General features: G+C 42.5%; 1 protein-coding gene across 2 annotated transcripts; it reads left to right on the top strand.

Moving 5' to 3' along the window:
- Nucleotides 1-482: 482 nt before the first annotated feature.
- LOC115626704 (protein sevenless) lies at nt 483-18,098 on the top strand. Of its 2 annotated transcripts, XM_030522138.1 has the most exons (13): nt 483-509; nt 2,088-2,858; nt 8,886-8,960; nt 10,137-10,202; nt 10,264-10,647; nt 10,700-10,951; nt 11,012-11,337; nt 11,394-11,514; nt 11,575-16,105; nt 16,177-16,484; nt 16,610-16,801; nt 16,869-17,299; nt 17,354-18,098. In XM_030522138.1, the coding sequence occupies exons 2-13, from the start codon at nt 2,106-2,108 to the stop codon at nt 17,661-17,663; spliced, it is 7,749 nt and encodes a 2,582-aa protein (XP_030377998.1). In that variant the 5' UTR covers nt 483-509; nt 2,088-2,105; the 3' UTR covers nt 17,664-18,098. The 2 variants fall into 2 exon arrangements, with proteins under 2 accessions (XP_030377998.1, XP_030377997.1); XM_030522137.1 differs by lacking the exon at nt 483-509 and having other exon boundaries at nt 1,893-2,858.
- The last annotated feature ends 1,357 nt before the right edge of the window (nt 18,099-19,455 follow it).

A 19,455-nucleotide genomic window follows, 5' to 3' on the forward strand; every position in this document is an offset into this window, starting at 1 on the left:
TTTACAGACATAGTGCAGATATTTGAAATGGGAAAAAATCTCCTAAGAAACAAAGTATTTTTCAAACTGGATAGTCTATATGGATCGATCGCTCCTACAAAAGCTGTACTATATACTTTGCGAATATAAGAAAAAAACTGGTTTTGGTAAAGCATTGAAACAGAGATTGGGACGTTCATGCAGTCAGATAGATATGCAATAAGACAAGTATAGCTTCATTAAATCAGCTCTCTGATCCATGTGGTGTATAGAACATGGTGTGCCCTTCGCCTGCAGGGTATAAAAACATACGACAAGTGTCAACAACAACAGCAACAGCAACAACAACGAATGTGGGTGACGACTGTGATGGGCAACCGGCCGGCTAGGTCGGCTTGGACTGCACAGGTCTGTCTGTTTGTCCGTGCGCTCGTTAGTTCATCACCAGCAGGCCAGAGAGTAGGAGAGCCATGTACAAACATGCATACATATGTACATACATATATGCACGTACATATAGATATGTACAAGTATGAATCTATGTAGCACAATTGTATCGCATAGAACTAATTAATGCAAGCGCTGACTGGCAACATTTGCATAAAAGATATGAGCAACTTTTATTCAATTATTTGTGTGTGCGTTTGTTAATGTTTTAAAAACTTTGTTCGTTCATTTATTTCATTTTTTGTTGTTTTTTCATATTAGTAATTGTGTTTGTGTGTGTGTGTGTGTATTTTTTTATGATGCTGAGCAATTCAATTAACATTTGTTTATGCACTTTTGTTGCAGTTATTAAGTTGTTAATTACTTAAAAATTAAATTGCAGTTGCATTTATCTCCGTGTGCTATCCGTCTGTCTGTGAGTCTGCATATCTGTGTGTGCGTGTGTATAAAAGGAATGTATTTTAAAAAATACTTGTCTGGCAAATTTGTTGTTGATGAAATTCAATCTTAACGTATTGGACATCGATCGTTGCACAGTCGTTGCTGCTTTTTAGATCCATTTCTTAATTAACATCAATTATATACATATACAATGAAATATATGAGTATACAGTACATAGAACAATCTTAACGCTACTTAGGAATTATTAACTTAATGTCTAACTTTTTAATATAAAAAATAGTATGCTATTGCGAATTTCTATAGATTTGTGTAATGACTTACATATGTACATATATATTATTAGTAGACCGAAAGTAGTTCTCGCAATCCTTATATACTGTATAATAGTTGTTAAATTTTTTATAATATTGCTCGGATTGAAGCTAAGCCTGTAATTTAAAATGCATTTGTGCTTCTGTAAACCGAATTTTAAGCAGATACCTCTATGATGGACTCAACTGATTTTGATTGTTTTCCCATTTTTTAAATGCAATTTAACTGGGAAACAAGAATCTAAGCGAATTATGGCTTAAGAATGTTCAGTATGAACATTTTCAGAACAATTCAAATGTGGATAATTAAAAAGTAAAAGTTAAATATTTAGGCAAAAAATGGAGATCGATAAGAATATTTAGAGCATTTAGACGCACAATATGGGGGGCCGCCAAAGGTCATGCCCAAACAAAATCACGCGCGCGATTTCAGAGCGTTCAGTCAACTTTGCATTTGTATTAATGGCAGAGCAAATTCTTCTTTTTAAAAGTATTTAGGTATTTCTGTTGTTGTTGTTGGTGCTGTTGCTGTCGTCTTTTCATTTGCATAACATGTAAATAAACTTATGCACTTTGAGTGATTTTGACTTTGATTTTAAATTTGGTTTCGTTTTTTCTTGTTTCCAGTAAATGCTGGCAAAAAATGTAAATTTACGCGCGCTGCCGAACAAGAACGAGAACGGGAACAAACTGTGAGTGTCTTCTAAAGTGTTGTTGTTGACAATATAAACAACAATAACAACAGCGACGACAACGACAACGACGACGACGACGACGACAATAATACTAACAATAGAAACAAGTGCGCAACAAATTAGAACAAGCCCAGCTTATAGCTCGGGCACAAGACCAGCCCCAAAATTAACAAATATAATAGCTGGTCGGGCGTGGTTAGTGAGTGTGGAGGGGGGCTACCACTTTGACCTTTACCCTTAATTGCTATTTAGGAATACATTTTCTTGACTATGATTTGGCGCCAAAATGGAGCAGAGCAAAGAGATGAACAGCAACAACAGAAGCTCAAGCCACAGCAGCAACAACTTCAGCAACAAGAGCACCCGAAACGCATGAACTTCAGTTTCAATGTCAAAATCGCCGTCAATGTGCACACAAAAATGTCTACAACGCATATAAATAGTAATCAGCAACAGCAACAGCAACAACAACAACGATCGAAGAGTACCGTAAAGCGGCATACGATCGATGTGGGCGCCAGCGTCTTGGCTGCAATCCGCAAACACTTCACCGAACTGGGGCGCCAGCTGCGCAGCTTTAATATCGTTAATGGTAATGGCGGCATCTCAACGATTGTTATTGTTAATCTATTGATGTTGTTGCTGCTGTCGCTCTGCTGCGACGTCTGTCGTTCCCACGACGGGCAGGCCCAGCTCCAGCCCCAGCTCCAGCCTCAGGCCCAGCACCAGCACCAACACCAGCCACTCAACTACTCCATCCAACCAAGGGTTGCCATGTTGCCGAAACTGGACAGCGATGTGGTGGAGAAGGTGGCCGTTTGGCATAAGCACGCAGCAGCAGCGCCTCCTAGCGTCGCGGAAGGCATCGCCATTAGCAGTGGCGTGACGTATGAGAAGCCAGCAGACTCTTTCGAGACAACACAGACCACTGATCCTCATCCCGGCCAGCCAACAACTGGTCTTGATGAACGCATCGCCTTGGAAAGCGTCACACGCGACTGTGTACAACGTTGCATTGTTGAGGTGAGTGTGAAAGATATGGGAGATTTACATACATACATATTCGGGGAAGCATACTACATATGTATATGTACATCTACAAATGCTCGACTGATTGCACTTTTTATACCCTTTTTTTTTTTGCTTTTTTGCTGCAAAAGTTCGTCTGGCCTAGTAGGAATAAGCCGACGAATCCAAATCGCATAGTTTGTCTGTATGTCTATTTTTCCAATTGTTTGTTTCCTCCCACAGCTATATCAATCAATCAGATAGCTTCTATAGATTAATATGATTAAAAGAAAGAATGTTTTCAAATGAAAGTTTGGATTCGGATATTATATAGTTTGCAGAAAATGATCATTGGAGAAAAAGGATTTATAATTTATTAAAAACTCATTTAACATACAATTTTAAAATATCTTAATAAGCCAAAAAGATTTTTACCAAATTTGATTTCTCTACCGATTGTACCTATTTTCTAAATTTTGTTTGTTTGGAAATTCAGTGTTGCTGATTCATTCAGTCTATAGTATGGAGCTCTTCTTAATTTACGTTTCGCGTCGTTCTTACTTGTATATTCAAAATATATCACGGGACTACTTACAGATTTTCAAACGCTTCAGCAATCTGTGTGTGCTGCTTGCCAATTACATTATTTTCTTACAATTACAATTAGTTTCAATTAATATTATTTTTATTATTGATAGGTATGCATTATTTTCTTTCAGTTACAATTAAGCTAATATTACTTTTATTAATAATAGGTTCTTATAGTGTTCTTGCTTCTCGTTTTATGGTATGTGCGGTATCTTGAAAAACATCCGAACTGAAGAATCTGCTAGATCAGCACAGCAATAAAAACATCAGCAGTTGCTGCATTACATTCAAACTTTTCAATGGCACTTAAACATTTCTTTCAGCACGTAGACCAAACCAAAACCAACCCAGAAGAAAATAAAATAAACGAATAAAACGGTTCGAAGTTCAAAGTGGCCGTAAAATCAAACTCAAGAAACTGCCCGTCATGTTGTGTGCAACGTGCAGTTTGTTTGGCAGTCGGGCTGTCTGAATTAACTTACTCTGTGAGTCATGTTAGGCCATGGAAACATGTTCATTAAATGCCCAGCTCGAAATGGGAATACTTGTAATGCTTGTGTGTTACACTTAATCACATAGAATTACGCCTAATTATATAATTTACAATATGCACACATACATACTACTTACGAGTATGTGTCCACATTCTCGAACCTATTTAGTTTCATGCTCAAATGTATCACATTAAGATTGGATGCCCACGCTTTGTGCTAGTTTTATATTTCAATTGGGCATGGTTAGAGCTCGGAGCAGTCGTACAAATCTTTAGAAAAAGTTGGCTCTGATTATAGCTATTTGGGTTAGATTACTTGTAGTGTTTTTTCAATTAGCAAAGATGCTAAATTTGCATATGGAGGGCGCTGTCACATATCGTACGGCTTGTCTCGAGTGTGGCTCGCGTTGCATCTGTTCCAAATGGAATAAACATTTTGTGGAGCAGTTCTCTAAAGCTAAACAATTAAAATGCATGCAATTGTGAAAATGTAACAATTGTTGCAAAAGTTCCATTTGTTTTATTTGCCAATTGCCAATTTTTTTTAGTTGGAATGTGGCTTAGGGTCTTTCTTCATACGCTATCAGTTAAAATGACCTGGGTTTTCCAGTTAGTAAAAAATAAATTAGGTGGTCAACGTTTCGCAATGTCCGAGGCAGTGACTAATACATTTGTTTGGGGTAGAGCTCCGATATTGCTTAGAGCTGTTGAGCAGGGACATAAAAGCTAAAGAACTTCATGACTGTTTAAGCCGACATGCTGATGCATTCGATCCTTTTTTCAGATCCACTTTATAATACATACATAAATACATACATACCCACACAAGTATGTACAAACATTTGCATTGGTAAATTCGTAAACGAGTAATCAACATATAATTCGATATCTGTTAGATTTTGCATATGAAATATGAAACTTGCATTACAATATCATATTATGGTTTATCCTGCAGTCGGGTGCGCCGTATTGGCGTTCTCTCAATTGGTTATTATAAATTAATGCCATTTGATTCACTGTCAAGTCGTGCAACATTTTGTAGCAATAATGCAGATGACAGCAAACATATTTAGTTCACATATGTATGTATTTATTTTGATGTTACATTTGTAAATAGGATATGTGCATAAAATAGTATTTGTTTTTGTGCCGTCGCTTTTAATTAATTTTCACTTGACATTCTGAACGAACGCGTAATTAAAAATGTATTTTTGGTATTAACTCGTATGTGCTTGTGTTGGTTGTTACATTTTGTCTTTGTTTATTGTTTTGTGCAATTCGCCAGGGTATGCACAATATGAGATTTAGATTAAATTGTTTCATTTTATCACATTGTACAGAACGGTGTACAAAAGATGGGGCTATTGTGCATGCATACTCGCACTGTTCGTGTTGCAAGCGAACAAAAGACTTTATAAACAATAACTCTGCCTATATACTATATAGTAGTAACAACATACACATGTATGTAAATAATGGTTGTAGTTGAATTGACAGCAGCTCTAATAATAAAACAAGAGCCATTTGTGGGTGGCAACCTGACTCTTTAGGCATTTTTTCTCTTCAAAATTCAATTCAACAGCTCACTTGGCATTCCAGCTCATTCATTAAGGCATACAAACAGCAGGCCATGTTCGTCGGTCAATGGTTTCGCTAACGCTATCATAGTGCCTACAATTGTGACTGAATCAATTTAAACTAATCATACAGCAGCGGAGTGTTTAATTGCTGTAAATGAGCGTCGGACAGACATCAGTTGCTGGAATCCTCGACAGAGATTGCGACGCTTAATTGAACCTTATCACATGGTCGCCTAATTGTAGCCGAATGATTCCCAAATGCCGAGCCTTTATAAAGGCGCAAATCCACTTCAATTTGGGACAAATGTAACCCTCGGATTCATATATGTATGTACATACATGTGTTACATATGTTACATATCTACTTATTTGTATGTATGTATGTATGTACAGGGCGACTTAGACTTGTGATAGATCGCGTGTGGCCTTCACGCTTATGTACTCGTATGCTGGAAAGGCTGGACAGGCATTTGCAATAAATCGCTTCTAACCAGACAAATCCACAACAAACTCATCAAATGGGGCTTACAAACCAGAGACGGACGAGTGAGTAGGCGACAAAAGAAATGCCATTAAAATGTATTGCCATTGCGCCTCCTTTTCTTTGCAAAATGTTTAGCTAATTTATTTTCGCTTCTAGTAGACGAGGCTACAACAAAATTGTGTCAATAACACACTCCTCGCATGTCTCTGTTTCTGTTTCTGCCTCGGCCTCTGTCTCTGTGTGCGTTGTTGTGTGTGTATGTGTGTGTGTGTGTGTATTAATGTAATAGAAATTGTACAACAAAAGAAGCGCAATGACGACACGAAAACCCCCAACGCCAATTAGTCGCCAGTAGTCGCCCCCAAAGCAAAGTCAGTGAGGCAGCCAGAGGCAGAGACAGAGACACAGAATCTGAGACTGAGGTGAGGGCAGAGACGGGGATGGAGGTGGAGGCGGAGGCCTTCAGCCTTGCTCTCAGTTTATACGCAGCGAGTTGTGAAAAAGCCAATCAAGCTAAATTAATAAAATATTACGTTGTATTATAAATTAAATTGAAGCATGTGCGAAACACCAAACATGAACCAAAACCCAAATACAAAACGTACTAGTTACTTTTTTGAAAAGAACAAAAGAGCACTTTAGATCTGTTTAGTTAAAGTTGTGGATGGAACGCAATTTTACATGCTTATAGTATGTGTAAATAAATCTGTAATCAAGCAAACAAGACAGTTGTTAAGTTGTTAGTTGAGTTGAGCTCAAAGACCTTTTTCGACTTTGAATATGCTTGTAGATAGCGCCACCAGGGGGCGCTAGATGCAAAAAGTCCTGTTAACTTTCGAACGCACCTTGTACAGGGTGCGCCATCTTTTATGCCGGTGTGTAAACATTGAATATCTTTGAAAATAAACAACCGATTTTCAAGTATGAGATATTCTTATTTAATTTGGTTCTGTACAATTTCTTGAACTGAGGTTTTCAACACTGGTCTACTCAAGTCAATCGGTTCACTAATGACAAAGTTATTCAATATTTACATACCGACATAAAAGATGGCGCACCCTGTATAGCATTTAAAAGGTAAACCTAATTGAATGCAACTTTCTGTAGAACCTCATTAGCGTCTTTGAAAATGCGTCGAGGCAATGTATAGTAACCATGTGAAGAGAATTTCGTAAATATTATAAAAACATACATATAATATATGACGCACAGAATCGTCACTCGTCTTGTGTATATTAATTTTCCAGCTTCAACTATTCTGTGTTCTTTTGGGCACCCAGTGTGTTTACAAAAGCTCTCATCATCCAATCAATGACCCCTTTTTAATATAAAAAATATATATTTTGCTTGGCTGTACAATGTGCGGCGACAAGCTACCTTCTATTTTTAGCTTCGAATTCCAAGCTTCATATTTATGAAAAGTCCGAAAGTGTTAGAGTGCCATTCGTTTAGTGATACAGACTCGTATGTGAAAATTGTTTATAGGTTTCGGTGAAAAGGGGCGCAGGCTTTTAAAAAGTTGATTTAGTTTAGAAATATAGCTTAATTAAAAGAGTTTACTTAAAACATACTTTATATATATTAATTCTATAAGAATTAAGATCGATATGCTGCCACCAGACGTGCATATTTAGTTCTAGCACAAAGAATTCGAAAACAACGTTTGCACATCCGGAATAGAATTCATGTACATATTTAAAATTTGGCACTTAACAATTTGATATTTGAAACCGCCTATCAAAACTTTTTGCACCAAAAGTCAAAAGTAATGAACAAAAACAAGTTTTTCTAAGTAACAAATTGTTATACATTAGATATTTAAGTATCCTTGCCCGCCAGGGATCTCATTCGTATATCAACCTGAATTCTCCATCGCCCACAAACAAACTTTTACTTTTAGTGATAAATATTCCATTCTCTTAAAACTCTCATCTAATCTTATCGAAACTATTTACTCTACTTTTCATAAGCGTGTCTATTCAATCATCTTCCCGTCTCCGATGTATGTGGGCTGTGAGTCGTGTCATAGCTAATAGTATATATGGTTCCCACCCAGTCGGCGATGTTTTCTATTTTAAAATGTTTATTACTTAGCAATTAACTAGAGTAAAGTTTCCTTATTCTATTAATTCATTTATGGGGTAATTCCAATTATTAATTATTGCTTGTTAGGCCAATTAATGCCTCACCTTTGGCTGTGAAGTGGGGAATGCCAAATAAATATCATTCAATTTTCTGGTGGTGGTTTATATTTTTAATATTTTGTGGGCTATTTAATCGAAATTATAGCGTATATATCTGGTTGGCGACTTAATAAATACATGTACTTAAACTCTCTAATTTATGATGTTTTGTAAATTTCCAATGCATTATCTTACATACTGTTTTTTGTTTGTCTGTTCCAGTTTACCTTTTGTTGTAAAACCTCCTGACTCTCGCTCTCCTCCACTCCCACAACCTAATGCTAATCTTATTTGATTTGCCCGGTGTAAAGTTGCTTATAAATATTTCAAATGGATCACGTGCCAGAACTGGTTTCGAGCCCTCGAGTCGTGCACGCTTCTATCGCCATTCGACTCTCTTCTATTTAACATTTTGCTAAAGAAAAACAATAATTTGTTAAAAAAATATACATATACTTGTATTCTCGGAACTAAGCCCAATGCAAAAATATAGTTATAAATAATAGATAAAGCAAGTCATTGGTATATAACTTGTATAATGTGCAATTCGCCCTTTGTAAATGTTAACTAAAAAAAAAAAACATTGACACTGAAGCAAATTTTTCTCAGGCTATTCATTGGTGCGACACTTCCGCTCTTTCGTTTTTTCACACACCACCCCGAAGTCAGAAGTCAAAAGGCTTTTGTGCTAATAGCATTGTATTTTTTTTCCAGGAGGATCTGTTTCTGGACGAGTTTGGCATCAAATGTGAAAAGGCCGACAGCAGCGAGAAGTGTTACAAAACGCGCGTAAGTTAAAGGGGGAGCGAGCGAACGGTACTTGACATCCATTGGACAGCCCTACGGGCACATTGTAAAAAAAAAGAAACAAGAAAGAGGAGTACGATATGGCGTAATTCGAAACCACTTGGTAACAGTCATACTGTTGACCACACCAACAAAACTTGACCACTTGTTAAAAGCTTTTGCGTATTATGGTTGTGACCGGTTGTTGATAGTTTGGTCCGGCCATGACCGCAATGATTGTATTTTATTTAAGAAGGCTATAAAAATACAACGAAGTTGCACTGCAAATTCAGACCTACAGGTTGACAATTAACCACTGTAAATACGGTTTTGTATCTTGTTGTTATTAGGGCATTTGTTTTTTGACAAAATTAAAACAAGTTGGTCTTTAAGATGAATTCCAAATAAATATACTTGTACTCTTCAGAAGCTAGCAATTAACAGTAGGTTTTATCACAAGTATTGGATTAGTTAATATGGTTTATATATATATATTCGTGCAAATTGGTCTCAATGTCTTATAGAATTTAATAGCTTATTAGCCACTGAGATGGGTTGTTTTGTTGTCTCATTACTAAGAATAGTGCAATCGAATTAAAGGCAAGCATACGAGTCCTCTCATCTTAACCGATTTTGTTGCTAATGTTCAGCTATCTGTTTTATTGACGTTGAATTATAAAATTTTTGAAGCACAAATTAGATACCTACATACTTATAATAAGCCAAAACATTTCTGGAAAAAACAATTTGATGAAAGGCTGAAACTTGTCGCTATTTTTGCACTACTATTGCAACATTTGGGCTTTTTCACTCAATTATTGCACCTACTAATTGCTAGTAGCATTATAGCGAGCTATAGATAGGGAGTTATGACATTTATAGGAAAAAATATCTTTGCTACCAGATCAGAACTGTGACTTAGAGTCTGCAGTTATTTGCAAAAAATTCAATAATCAAAAACACCAAATATCTTCGCGCTAGGCTCCAGAAACACTACCAATATGTAACTGACAAATAGAAAACGCTATAATGATTTTTTCGTGGAAACAGACAGACTTTTTTGTCCATTTGTGCATCTTAGTGGTAAAATGCGCTTTGTTGCATCAGTGGCTTAGTACTTTTAAGGTTCTTGTATTATTTTGAAAGCTTTTTGTAAGCCACTGCTCTATTTCCAAACAGTGCACCAAAGGATGCGCGCAATGGTATCGCGCACTGAAGGAATTTGAGCCGTGCCAGGAGGCTTGTGTAAGTGAATGGGAAAACCTAACAGCTTGCAATTTAATACATTTTGTGAAAATTGTTGCAGTCCTCGGCACAGTTCTTTGGTTATGATATGCCTTGTATTGGAGCCTGCGAAATGGCTCAGCGCAATTATTGGCACCTTCAACGTCTGGCCATGGGTGAGCTGGTTCAGAGCACACAACCTCAGCTCTTAGAACTGCCGGATGATCAGAAGACAGGTCAAGCGACGCCGTTGACCATTCAATGGGGTATACAATTTCCAGAAAACTATTTTGCCAGTCGCCCATTTAATATACAATACCAGTATGTGAAGCAGGAGAAGCACGACGGACAGGATCATCATAATACTAGTCGTCCTGATGCTTGGTTTAATCTCGCCGACTACGATTGTGATGAATACTTTGCGTGTCAAATTTTGGAGGCTCTAATGCCATATACCCAATATAGGGTATGTTCATTTTTTTGTTGCACTACTTAGAAATAACGTAAATTGTCAACAGTTTCGCTTTGAGATACCTTTTGGCGAAAGTAGCGACGAAGTGCTTTACTCCCCGGCCACTTCAAACTATCAGACACCCGCTGAGGGCGCACCGATCTCGGCACCAATCATCAAAGACTTCATTGCATTGGATGATAGTCATGTCGTCGTGCACTGGCAGGCGGGCCGCTTTAGTTGTGGACCTATTGTGAGCTATCGCGTAAAGCTGGAGCCCGTGCAGCAGCCGCAAAGGGAGAATAGCAGTCGCGAGCAGGTGTGAAAGACACGAATTCCACACCATACCACACCACACTGAGATAACTCTGTTTTATAGGTGCTGCCTGCGAACAGGCAAAGCTTCATCTTTACAGGCTTGCAACAGCTGACCAACTATAGCGTGCAGGTGATCATGGTCAATGAGCAAGGCGAGGGTCCCCCGACTACCGCCACCACAGTCACTCTAGCCCGACAGGCTAGCAAGGCGAAGGAGCAAATCAATAGTGTGCTCTTGCGCGGGGAATATAGTATTGTGTGGAAGTCACTGGAGCCGTCGGGCGAGACGCGTATCATCTACCACAGCGAGCAGTTGCTCAGCGATTTCGCTTTAGAGCAGACCGAGCAACGACTATGGGTGCTCGATGTACAGGGACAGTTGAAAAGGTTGGAGCGAATGTTTAATTTTGAGAGTGTCCCTATTGTTTTGATATGTTTTATAGTTTTTTATTGGATCATGCGGCGAGCTTGAAGTCCTTTCAACTGGCACGAAATGGTTCCCAGCTAAGAGCTACAAAAATCACTCTAGATTGGCTGCATAGGCGTTTTTATATGGCTGTGGAGGTAAGTTTATGTTTATTTGAAATAATAATATCGTACACTCATCCCTCTCTATTTCTACAGCACAATCCGCAGAGCTATAGTCTGCTGAGCTGCGATCTCTATGGAAATAACATAGAAGATTTTAATCAGCTGCAACGTCTGCCCGTCGAACAGTTGGAGCTAGATCCACTCAATGGCTGGCTTTTCTGGAGTGATGTGGAAAATCTCTGGCGCTTGGACTTGGCGACTAAGAAAATCAGAGCACTTTCGCAATCATTCTACCCTGCTCGTTTTGCGTATAATCCACAGCACTGGCTGCTCTACCTGTTCGATCGAGGCGTTGGACAGATGGAGGAGCTGAGCTATGATGGCGAACATAGAGCACTGACAAATTTATTGCCAGTAGCCCTCGCAACCGGCGACTGGCAGAGCTTCAGCCACGATGTGGCGAGCTCAACGTTGTTACTGGCCAATGGGTCACAGCTTGTGCGGCACAATTATCGTACCAATGTCACAGATGCGTGGCCAATGCGTGACCTGGAATGGGTCTCGGCGCTATTACCAATTGGGCGTAGTCGCCAGCCCTCAGCACTGCGGCCAGGACAGCCACAAATGTTGCGAGCGCTACTGGGTGCACAAACGGCTCAAATCTCTTGGCAGGTGCCTGCCTTGAGTCCCTACCAGTCCGCAGCGTCTGGCGCACGAAATTGGAGCTACGAATTGGAGGTACTTGACGTCGCCAGTCAGAGTGTCTATGACATACGCAACATACGAACGCAGCACTATGGAGTGGAAAAACTGCAGGCAGATAACCGCTACCAGCTGAGGGTGCGTGCCATAAGTGCGGCGGGTGTGGCGGGTGAATGGACAGTGCCGTACGACACACGAACCTGGCCGTTGGGTGAGCATCGTTTGCGCTGGGCAACAGCAGCGGGTGCATTGTACGAGACTGATGAATTGGGCGCTCATAAAAAGACGCTCACTACTCTGCAATTGGGACCAGAGCCGGGTGTCCTAACCACTATTAATGGCAGTGAGGCGTACTATGTGAATGCAACAGGAGCACTGCATTGCATTAATCTGCTGCACGTGGAGCTTAACTGCAGTGCTGATGTCGGGGATGTTGTGCAGCCAGTTGGCAGTGTGGCTTACGATTGGCGCGGCGGGCGTCTCTACTGGTCTGATCTGGCACGCGACTGTGTGGTGCGAATGGATCCAGTGAATGGTGAACGCGAGCTGTTGCCTATTTTCGGAGCTCGCCAGCTGGCCCTGGACTCCGCTCAGGGACACATCTACTATACAACAGTAGGCCGCTTAGCGCGACGGACGCTCAACGGTCAGCTAGCTCGGGACGAGCTGGAATACTATCATGTGAATGGCCTGGCCGGACGTATTGCAGCCTTCACACTAGACCTGGTGCAGCGTCATATCTACTGGCTTGTGGATGTGCGCCAGCCTACAGGCCAGGCTGTGCGTCTCTATCGCGCCCCATTGGCTGTGGGTGCGCAGCAGGCGTTGCTATTGCACAGCACTTTGGCGAATGTGGACGCATACCCGCATACTCTACAGCATGTACGTCCCTTGGAGGCACTTCTCTGGCTAGCGGCGGACGGCACAAATGCTTGGTTGGCACGCACAGCTACACCGGAGCAGGCTATGAAGATTGTGCCGACCGCTGTACCAACACCCTTTACCGCAGTACAACTGTGGGATGAGTTCCCGCCACCTACTCCAGATCCGAGTGTTGTACCCCAGGCGGTGGCACCGGAGAGTGTGCGCATCGATGATGGCTACTGGGATGATTTTCATGTGCGCTGGCAACCGGTCCGTACGGCAGAGAACCACAGCATGCATTATAAGGTGCTGCTGGAGCACACAGGGATTGGCGGTGGCTCCGGACGGTTGCAGACCTTTGAGCTAAGCACACCTTTTGTGCGAATTACTGACATGCAGCAGGCACAGCTCAGCCTGCGCATTGCAATTACACCCCACACTGCATGGCGAGCGGGACCGACGACACAAGTGACTCTGGCGACGCCCGCGGCAGCTCCGACGCAACCCAAGCGACTGCGTGTGTTCGTGGAACGGCGTGCGGCGCCATTGCAGGCGGCAAACATCAGTGCGCTCATTCGCTGGGACATGCCGGAGCATGCGCATGCATTGGCTGATGGTGGAGCAGTTACAAGCCATCAGTTGGCATATCGTGTCTACTGCTGGCGCGGCGAAGAGCTGCATGCAGAGCTTCTGCACAACCAGAGCACCACCGAGCACCCGCTGGAGCTGCGTGTGGATGACCTACAGCCAGATGAGACTTATACATTCCAAGTGCAGGCCTTTATAGCAAGCACAGGTGCCAGTACGGGCGCTGCTACGGCTACCCATGCTGTGCATATAGCGCCCGAAGTACAATCAGTTCCGCGTGTGCTTTACGCCACCGCAGAATATATTGGGGAGCTGGATCTGGATACACGCACGAGAAAGCGCCTTGTTCACACAGCCAGCGTAGTGGAGCATCTAGCACTGGTCCAGGGAGAACAGCGCTTGCTGTGGGTCAATGAGAATGTGGAGCTGATGACGCATGTGCCAGGAACAGCGCCAGCTAAGCTAGCGCGCATGCGTGCCGAGGTTCTGGCACTCACTGTTGATTGGGTTTCACGTATCGTTTACTGGGCTGAATTGAATGCAGACGAGCCCCAGTCTGCAGTCATTTATCGTCTGGAGCTTTGCCAGTTCGAGGGTCGCATCCTGCATGGCGAGCGTTTATGGCACACACCTCGTGGTCGGCTATTGCGCGATCTCATTGCATTGCCACATGCTCAGGCATTGCTATGGCTAGAGTACGACTTGGGCGCACGCAACGCCACACTCGTGGGTCGAAACTTAAGCGATGGTGGCGCTCTCAACTTTCGCGTACAGACACCACTATGGCGGATGTTCGAAGGCAATTTAGAAGCGGAGGCAGAAACCCTGAATCTGGTGGATCATGCGGGACGTCTGTGCGCCTATGATGTCGCACGTCAGCTCTGCACTGCTCTGCGAGCCCACTTCAATGTGCTCAGCGATGACATTGCTGAGGTGGCCCGGGATGCTGGCTACCTTTATGCCTTGCGCAACAATAGCGTGCGCGCCTATAGTAGACGCAAGCAGCAGCTCGAATATCTGGTGGATGTGGCTGAGGTGCGTCTTCTGCGAGCCTATAACTACCAAGCCTATCCACCACGACGTTGTTTGCTATTACCATCGGTACCAGCGCTGGAGCCGCTGCTGCCAACTGCGCCCATGTTTAGCTGTGAAGAGATGCAGTGCACCGTGAATCTTCCGACGCTGCATGCAGCAGATGATTGTTACTTGCCCGTGCCAGGCTTGCGATATGCTCTCAACTTGACAGAAATGGAAGATCGGGAGGAGGATCAGCTGCAGCAACTTGTTGATCCTGCGGCCGCGGGAACCTCGCTTAACATGACTGGACTGCAGCCCTATACCACCTATGAACTACAGTTGCGGGTCAGCTGTTACTACCAGCAGCGTCTTGGCCTTATGCCAATCCACCTACCGTCTTTGGAGTTGCAAACGGCACCAGCTACGCCTTCGGCGCCCCGCAATTTCAGCGTCCGTGTGCTTAGTCCCAGTTCTATCGAAGTCTCATGGCTGCCACCCTTGCGTGTGCTGAGTGAGCGCGTGTGGTATACACTTCATTGGCAGCAGGAGCAATTAAGCAGCGGCGCAGAGCTGCGTCTAGAGGAGCCCCCCAATCATAAGCACATTTTGACAGGTTTGCAGCCGGACAGCGGCTATGACTTGTGGCTGCATGTCCATGCCACGCCCACAAAATTCAATCAGAGCGTTACAATTAGTGTGCGAACCTATTCTGAGGTGCCTCCGCTGCAGGTGCTTGAAACAGCCGCCTACAACCTGACGCTTAGCTGGGCAGGCACGCCAGATAATTTATCAGCATTAGCTTTGGAGTGCGTGGCGCCGATGACACAGCCACCGGAGCAATTTAGTTTGGATGTAGCTTCCAATTACACGCACATTCTTCTCCAGTCGTTGCAGCCAAAAACGCGCTACGAATGCCAGTTGGCACTAAGCTATGCCAATACTCCGAATGCGTCTATGTATAGGGGCGAGCGATTGGTGTGCGACACTCTAGGTGACAGCCCCAGTGCGCCGGGGCGTCCACAGATCGAGCACATTGCCGGAGAGATCTTCAAGGTGAGCTGGACTGCGGCACGGGATAATGGCGCAGCTATTGTGAGCTATAATCTGGAGGCTCTGCAGGCACGTCGTGCCCGGCGAAGACGTCGACGTGAGGCGCATATGGCAATGCTGCCATGGGCGGAGGAGCCCACAGCAATTGAGGATCAGTGGTTGGACTTCTGCAATACCACAGAACTGAGTTGCATTGTGCGTGAGCTGCACTCGCGTCGCCTCCTGCTATTTAGAGTGAGGGCGCGCAATGAACCCTACGGCTGGGGTCCCTATAGTGAAGATAGCGAACGTGTGGCGGAACCATTGGTGTCGCCAGAGAAGCGTGGCTCCCTAGTTTTAGCCATTATTGCGCCCGCGGCCATAGTGTCGAGCTGTGTGCTAGCTCTAGTACTGGTTCGCAAGGGTAAGACAATTACGATCCTACTTTTTGCAAGTGTTATTGTCTTCAATGTTTGGTTTGCTTTCTTGTTGCAGTGCAAAAACGGCGGGTCCGCGCCAAGAAGCTGCTGGAAAAGGGACGTCCCAGCATTTGGAGCAATATGTCCACGTTGCAGACACAACAACAGTTTCTCGAAGCTCGCAACCGTGCCTTCTCGATGACTAGTCATAGCACATTATATACGGGCGGACCCTTGAGTGATGCGGATATTGCACTACTTCCGCAGATCAGTTGGAATCAGCTGACATTGCTGCGCTTTTTGGGAAGCGGCGCTTTTGGCGAGGTCTACGAGGGTCAGCTTCAATACGAGGACGAGCCAGAGCCACAGCGTGTAGCCATTAAGGTGAGTGGAGTGGAGACTATTGCACTCTCATGATTATATTCCTGATAAAAGGCTTTCCAAACTGATTAAAATTTATTTAAAAAAGTAATACATTAATTTAAGCATAAAATTTTTACCACCCGTAGAGCTTGCGTAAGGGGGCGAACGAATTTGCCGAACTGCTTCAGGAAGCGCAACTGATGAGCAATTTTAAGCATGAGAACATTGTGCGCCTCATAGGAGTCTGTTTTGATAGCGAGTCCATTTCACTAATTATGGAACACATGGAGGCCGGTGATTTATTAAGCTACCTGCGAGCAGCGCGTCCCAATTCCGAGGTAAGTCTGTCGCCCATCACAATTCTCGTATAAATTCGATGTCATAGGAATCTATATTGTCCTTCAGCAATCACAGCCCACACTGCAGCTTGGCGAATTACTGGCCATGTGCATTGACGTGGCCACTGGCTGCAGTTATTTGGAGGACATGCACTTCGTGCATCGCGATCTCGCCTGCCGGAACTGTCTCGTATCCTCCGCGGACGCAAGACGTCGTGTGGTCAAGATTGGGGACTTTGGCCTCGCGCGTGACATTTATAAGAGTGATTATTATCGTAAGGAGGGTGAGGGCTTGCTGCCCGTGCGTTGGATGTCACCTGAGAGCTTGGTAGATGGTGTTTTTACCACACAGTCCGACGTTTGGGCCTTTGGTGTGCTCTGCTGGGAGATTCTTACGCTCGGCCAGCAACCCTATGCGGCTCGCAATAATTTTGAGGTGCTGGCCCATGTCAAAGACGGTGGTCGGCTGCAGCAGCCCGAGCAGTGCCCCGACAAGCTGTAAGTATACACTTTAGCAAATGGGACACTTTATCTCAATCCTTATTCTAACAGCTATGCACTGCTTTTGAAATGCTGGCAAACCGAACCGGAGGAGAGGCCCAGCTTTAGGCGCTGCGTCAATACTCTACACACCATTGCCACGGACTTGCGACGCACTCAAATGCCCGGGTGCAGTGGAGGCGCGGATGGAGTTACTATTAGTGATGCCACGCCCAGCATCAGAACGGAACTGAAGGTGCGCTTCGATGAGGCGAAGGATGAGCAACAACAGCAGTTGCCTCTGCACAATGTTCAGGCACCACCTCCTGATGACGAGCCCGATTTTAAGCTGTACGCAAATGAAGGGATCTCACGATTATGAATGTGGGCAGCCTCGTTTCTCACTTCGAAATAACGAGTGATTCTCTGTACAGGCATAATTTCAAACTACATACCTACATACATACATATCTTAATATTCATGATTAACGGGAGTGACGGGCATGCAATGTGCTTGCAGGAGGCAGGCATGTCACAAACCTATGTATGAATCAAGTAACCAGATCTTAAGCTCATTTGTCACAAGCCAAATATCGTACGTGTAGGTCTGCATATTATGTGAAAACTTTTAATTAAGTTTAGTTTACTATATACATACATACATACACACATAGGGTATTTTTGTGGTACATATTTATTTAGACTTAGTATTTTTTTGTTGTTTTTTTTTTCCCATTTAAAAAGGTACTGAAAACTCAATAAAGACAGGCACAAACGTTTATATAGTATACTCGTATGTATAATTGACAATTGATAAGATTTCGTGTTTTTATTTGATCTGGTCGGTGAGACGAGAATCGCCGCACTTGGTAACACTTGGATAGCATTATTTGGTATGAAAAATGTAACCGTTCTTTTGGTTAAAAGGGACACAATCGCCTTTGAGTCAACTGTCACTTGTGTCTTGATGTCCTCCTCCTCGCTTCTCATATCAACTACCTAGGAAATCAGTTTCTGGAGATGAAAAGCTACGTTTTTTTTCAATTTATTTTTTTCCATTAATATTTTTGAATTTATTTTTTTCCATTAATATTTTTAAAATCTATTTTTGTTTTTTTATTAATATAATATTTTTTTGTATTTTTTGTATGTTGGTTGAAAGGCTTTTTCTTGGGTTGTAACGTTTCGCTGAGAATAACTCAATCATTCCTCGCTCTTCGATTGAATACTTTCACCTTTTGGAAACAAAGGCACTAAATTATTTTTTTTTAAATTTTAATTTAATATTTTTCTTTTGTTATTTAGGGATAGATCAGTTCACTCACGAAGTATTTATGCATTGATTTTTAATCATTATAGTATTTTATTTTCTTTGCACCTGACTACTTACATTTTTAGTTTAATTGTGGAATATCGTTTTCCACTATTTAAGTCTGAGGAGTTATTGGTTCTCGGGTTCTAACGCTTCATACAGTAGTTATACATCGAAAGAAGTCACTGGGCTCATTCAGCCGAAAATTTTGATTTTGAAAATTATGATAGCCAATTCAAGCGAAAAAGTTAGTAATTTGAAAATTTGACAATCGTGAAAAAAGCATTTCAACAGATTAGAGTTCTGACAGCTAACAATTTAATTAATTTAGCAGAGACTAATCAGTAATCACAAATCGTAACACAGTCATAATAGCTAAGCGCAGTGGTTGCAGATTTTGAGAGCTAATATTTGTTGATTTGTTGATGTATAATATTCGAGGTACGTGTGTTACATTTCTAAATGAAATTAGTCTTATTTGTTCGCACATTTTTCAAGAGGGCCACACTTAGCTTTGCTTCTTCATTTTAAAATCGAAAAGAAATAAATCCGTTTAACTGAAGTGCTGTTCAATTAAATGGAATACCCAATGTGAATATATGAGGGTTACTTTTCCAATCATTGGACAAACATTGGCAGATTTGCTAGAACAGCAATTAAGCACAAATTGGAGGAAGCGTGCCAGTGTTTTATTGGCTGGCCCAAAAGTTTGGTCATTAAAATGGGGCAAAAAAGTGAAAATTGTAGCTAAAAATCAATATAATGGTATCAATTAGACCAAAGGCCAATGTCCTGCCATGCATATACCTAGCTTACCCCCCAAAACTTTCGTTTAAGGCTTAGTGGCGGGGAACACGCGCCG

Source organism: Scaptodrosophila lebanonensis, unplaced genomic scaffold, assembly GCF_003285725.1.
Source record: "Scaptodrosophila lebanonensis strain 11010-0011.00,11010-0021.00 unplaced genomic scaffold, SlebRS2 tig00000089-arrow-pilon, whole genome shotgun sequence".
NCBI lineage: Eukaryota > Metazoa > Arthropoda > Insecta > Diptera > Drosophilidae > Scaptodrosophila > Scaptodrosophila lebanonensis.

Coding starts and splice junctions, on each gene's coding strand:
- LOC115626704 (XM_030522138.1), top strand. CDS start 2,106: ATGATTTGGCGCCAAAATGGAGCAGAGCAAAGAGATGAACAGCAACAA. Junction 10,203..10,263: donor AGCCGTGCCAGGAGGCTTGT/GTAAGTGAATGG, acceptor AAATTGTTGCAG/TCCTCGGCACAGTTCTTTGG. Junction 17,300..17,353: donor GAGCAGTGCCCCGACAAGCT/GTAAGTATACAC, acceptor TTATTCTAACAG/CTATGCACTGCTTTTGAAAT.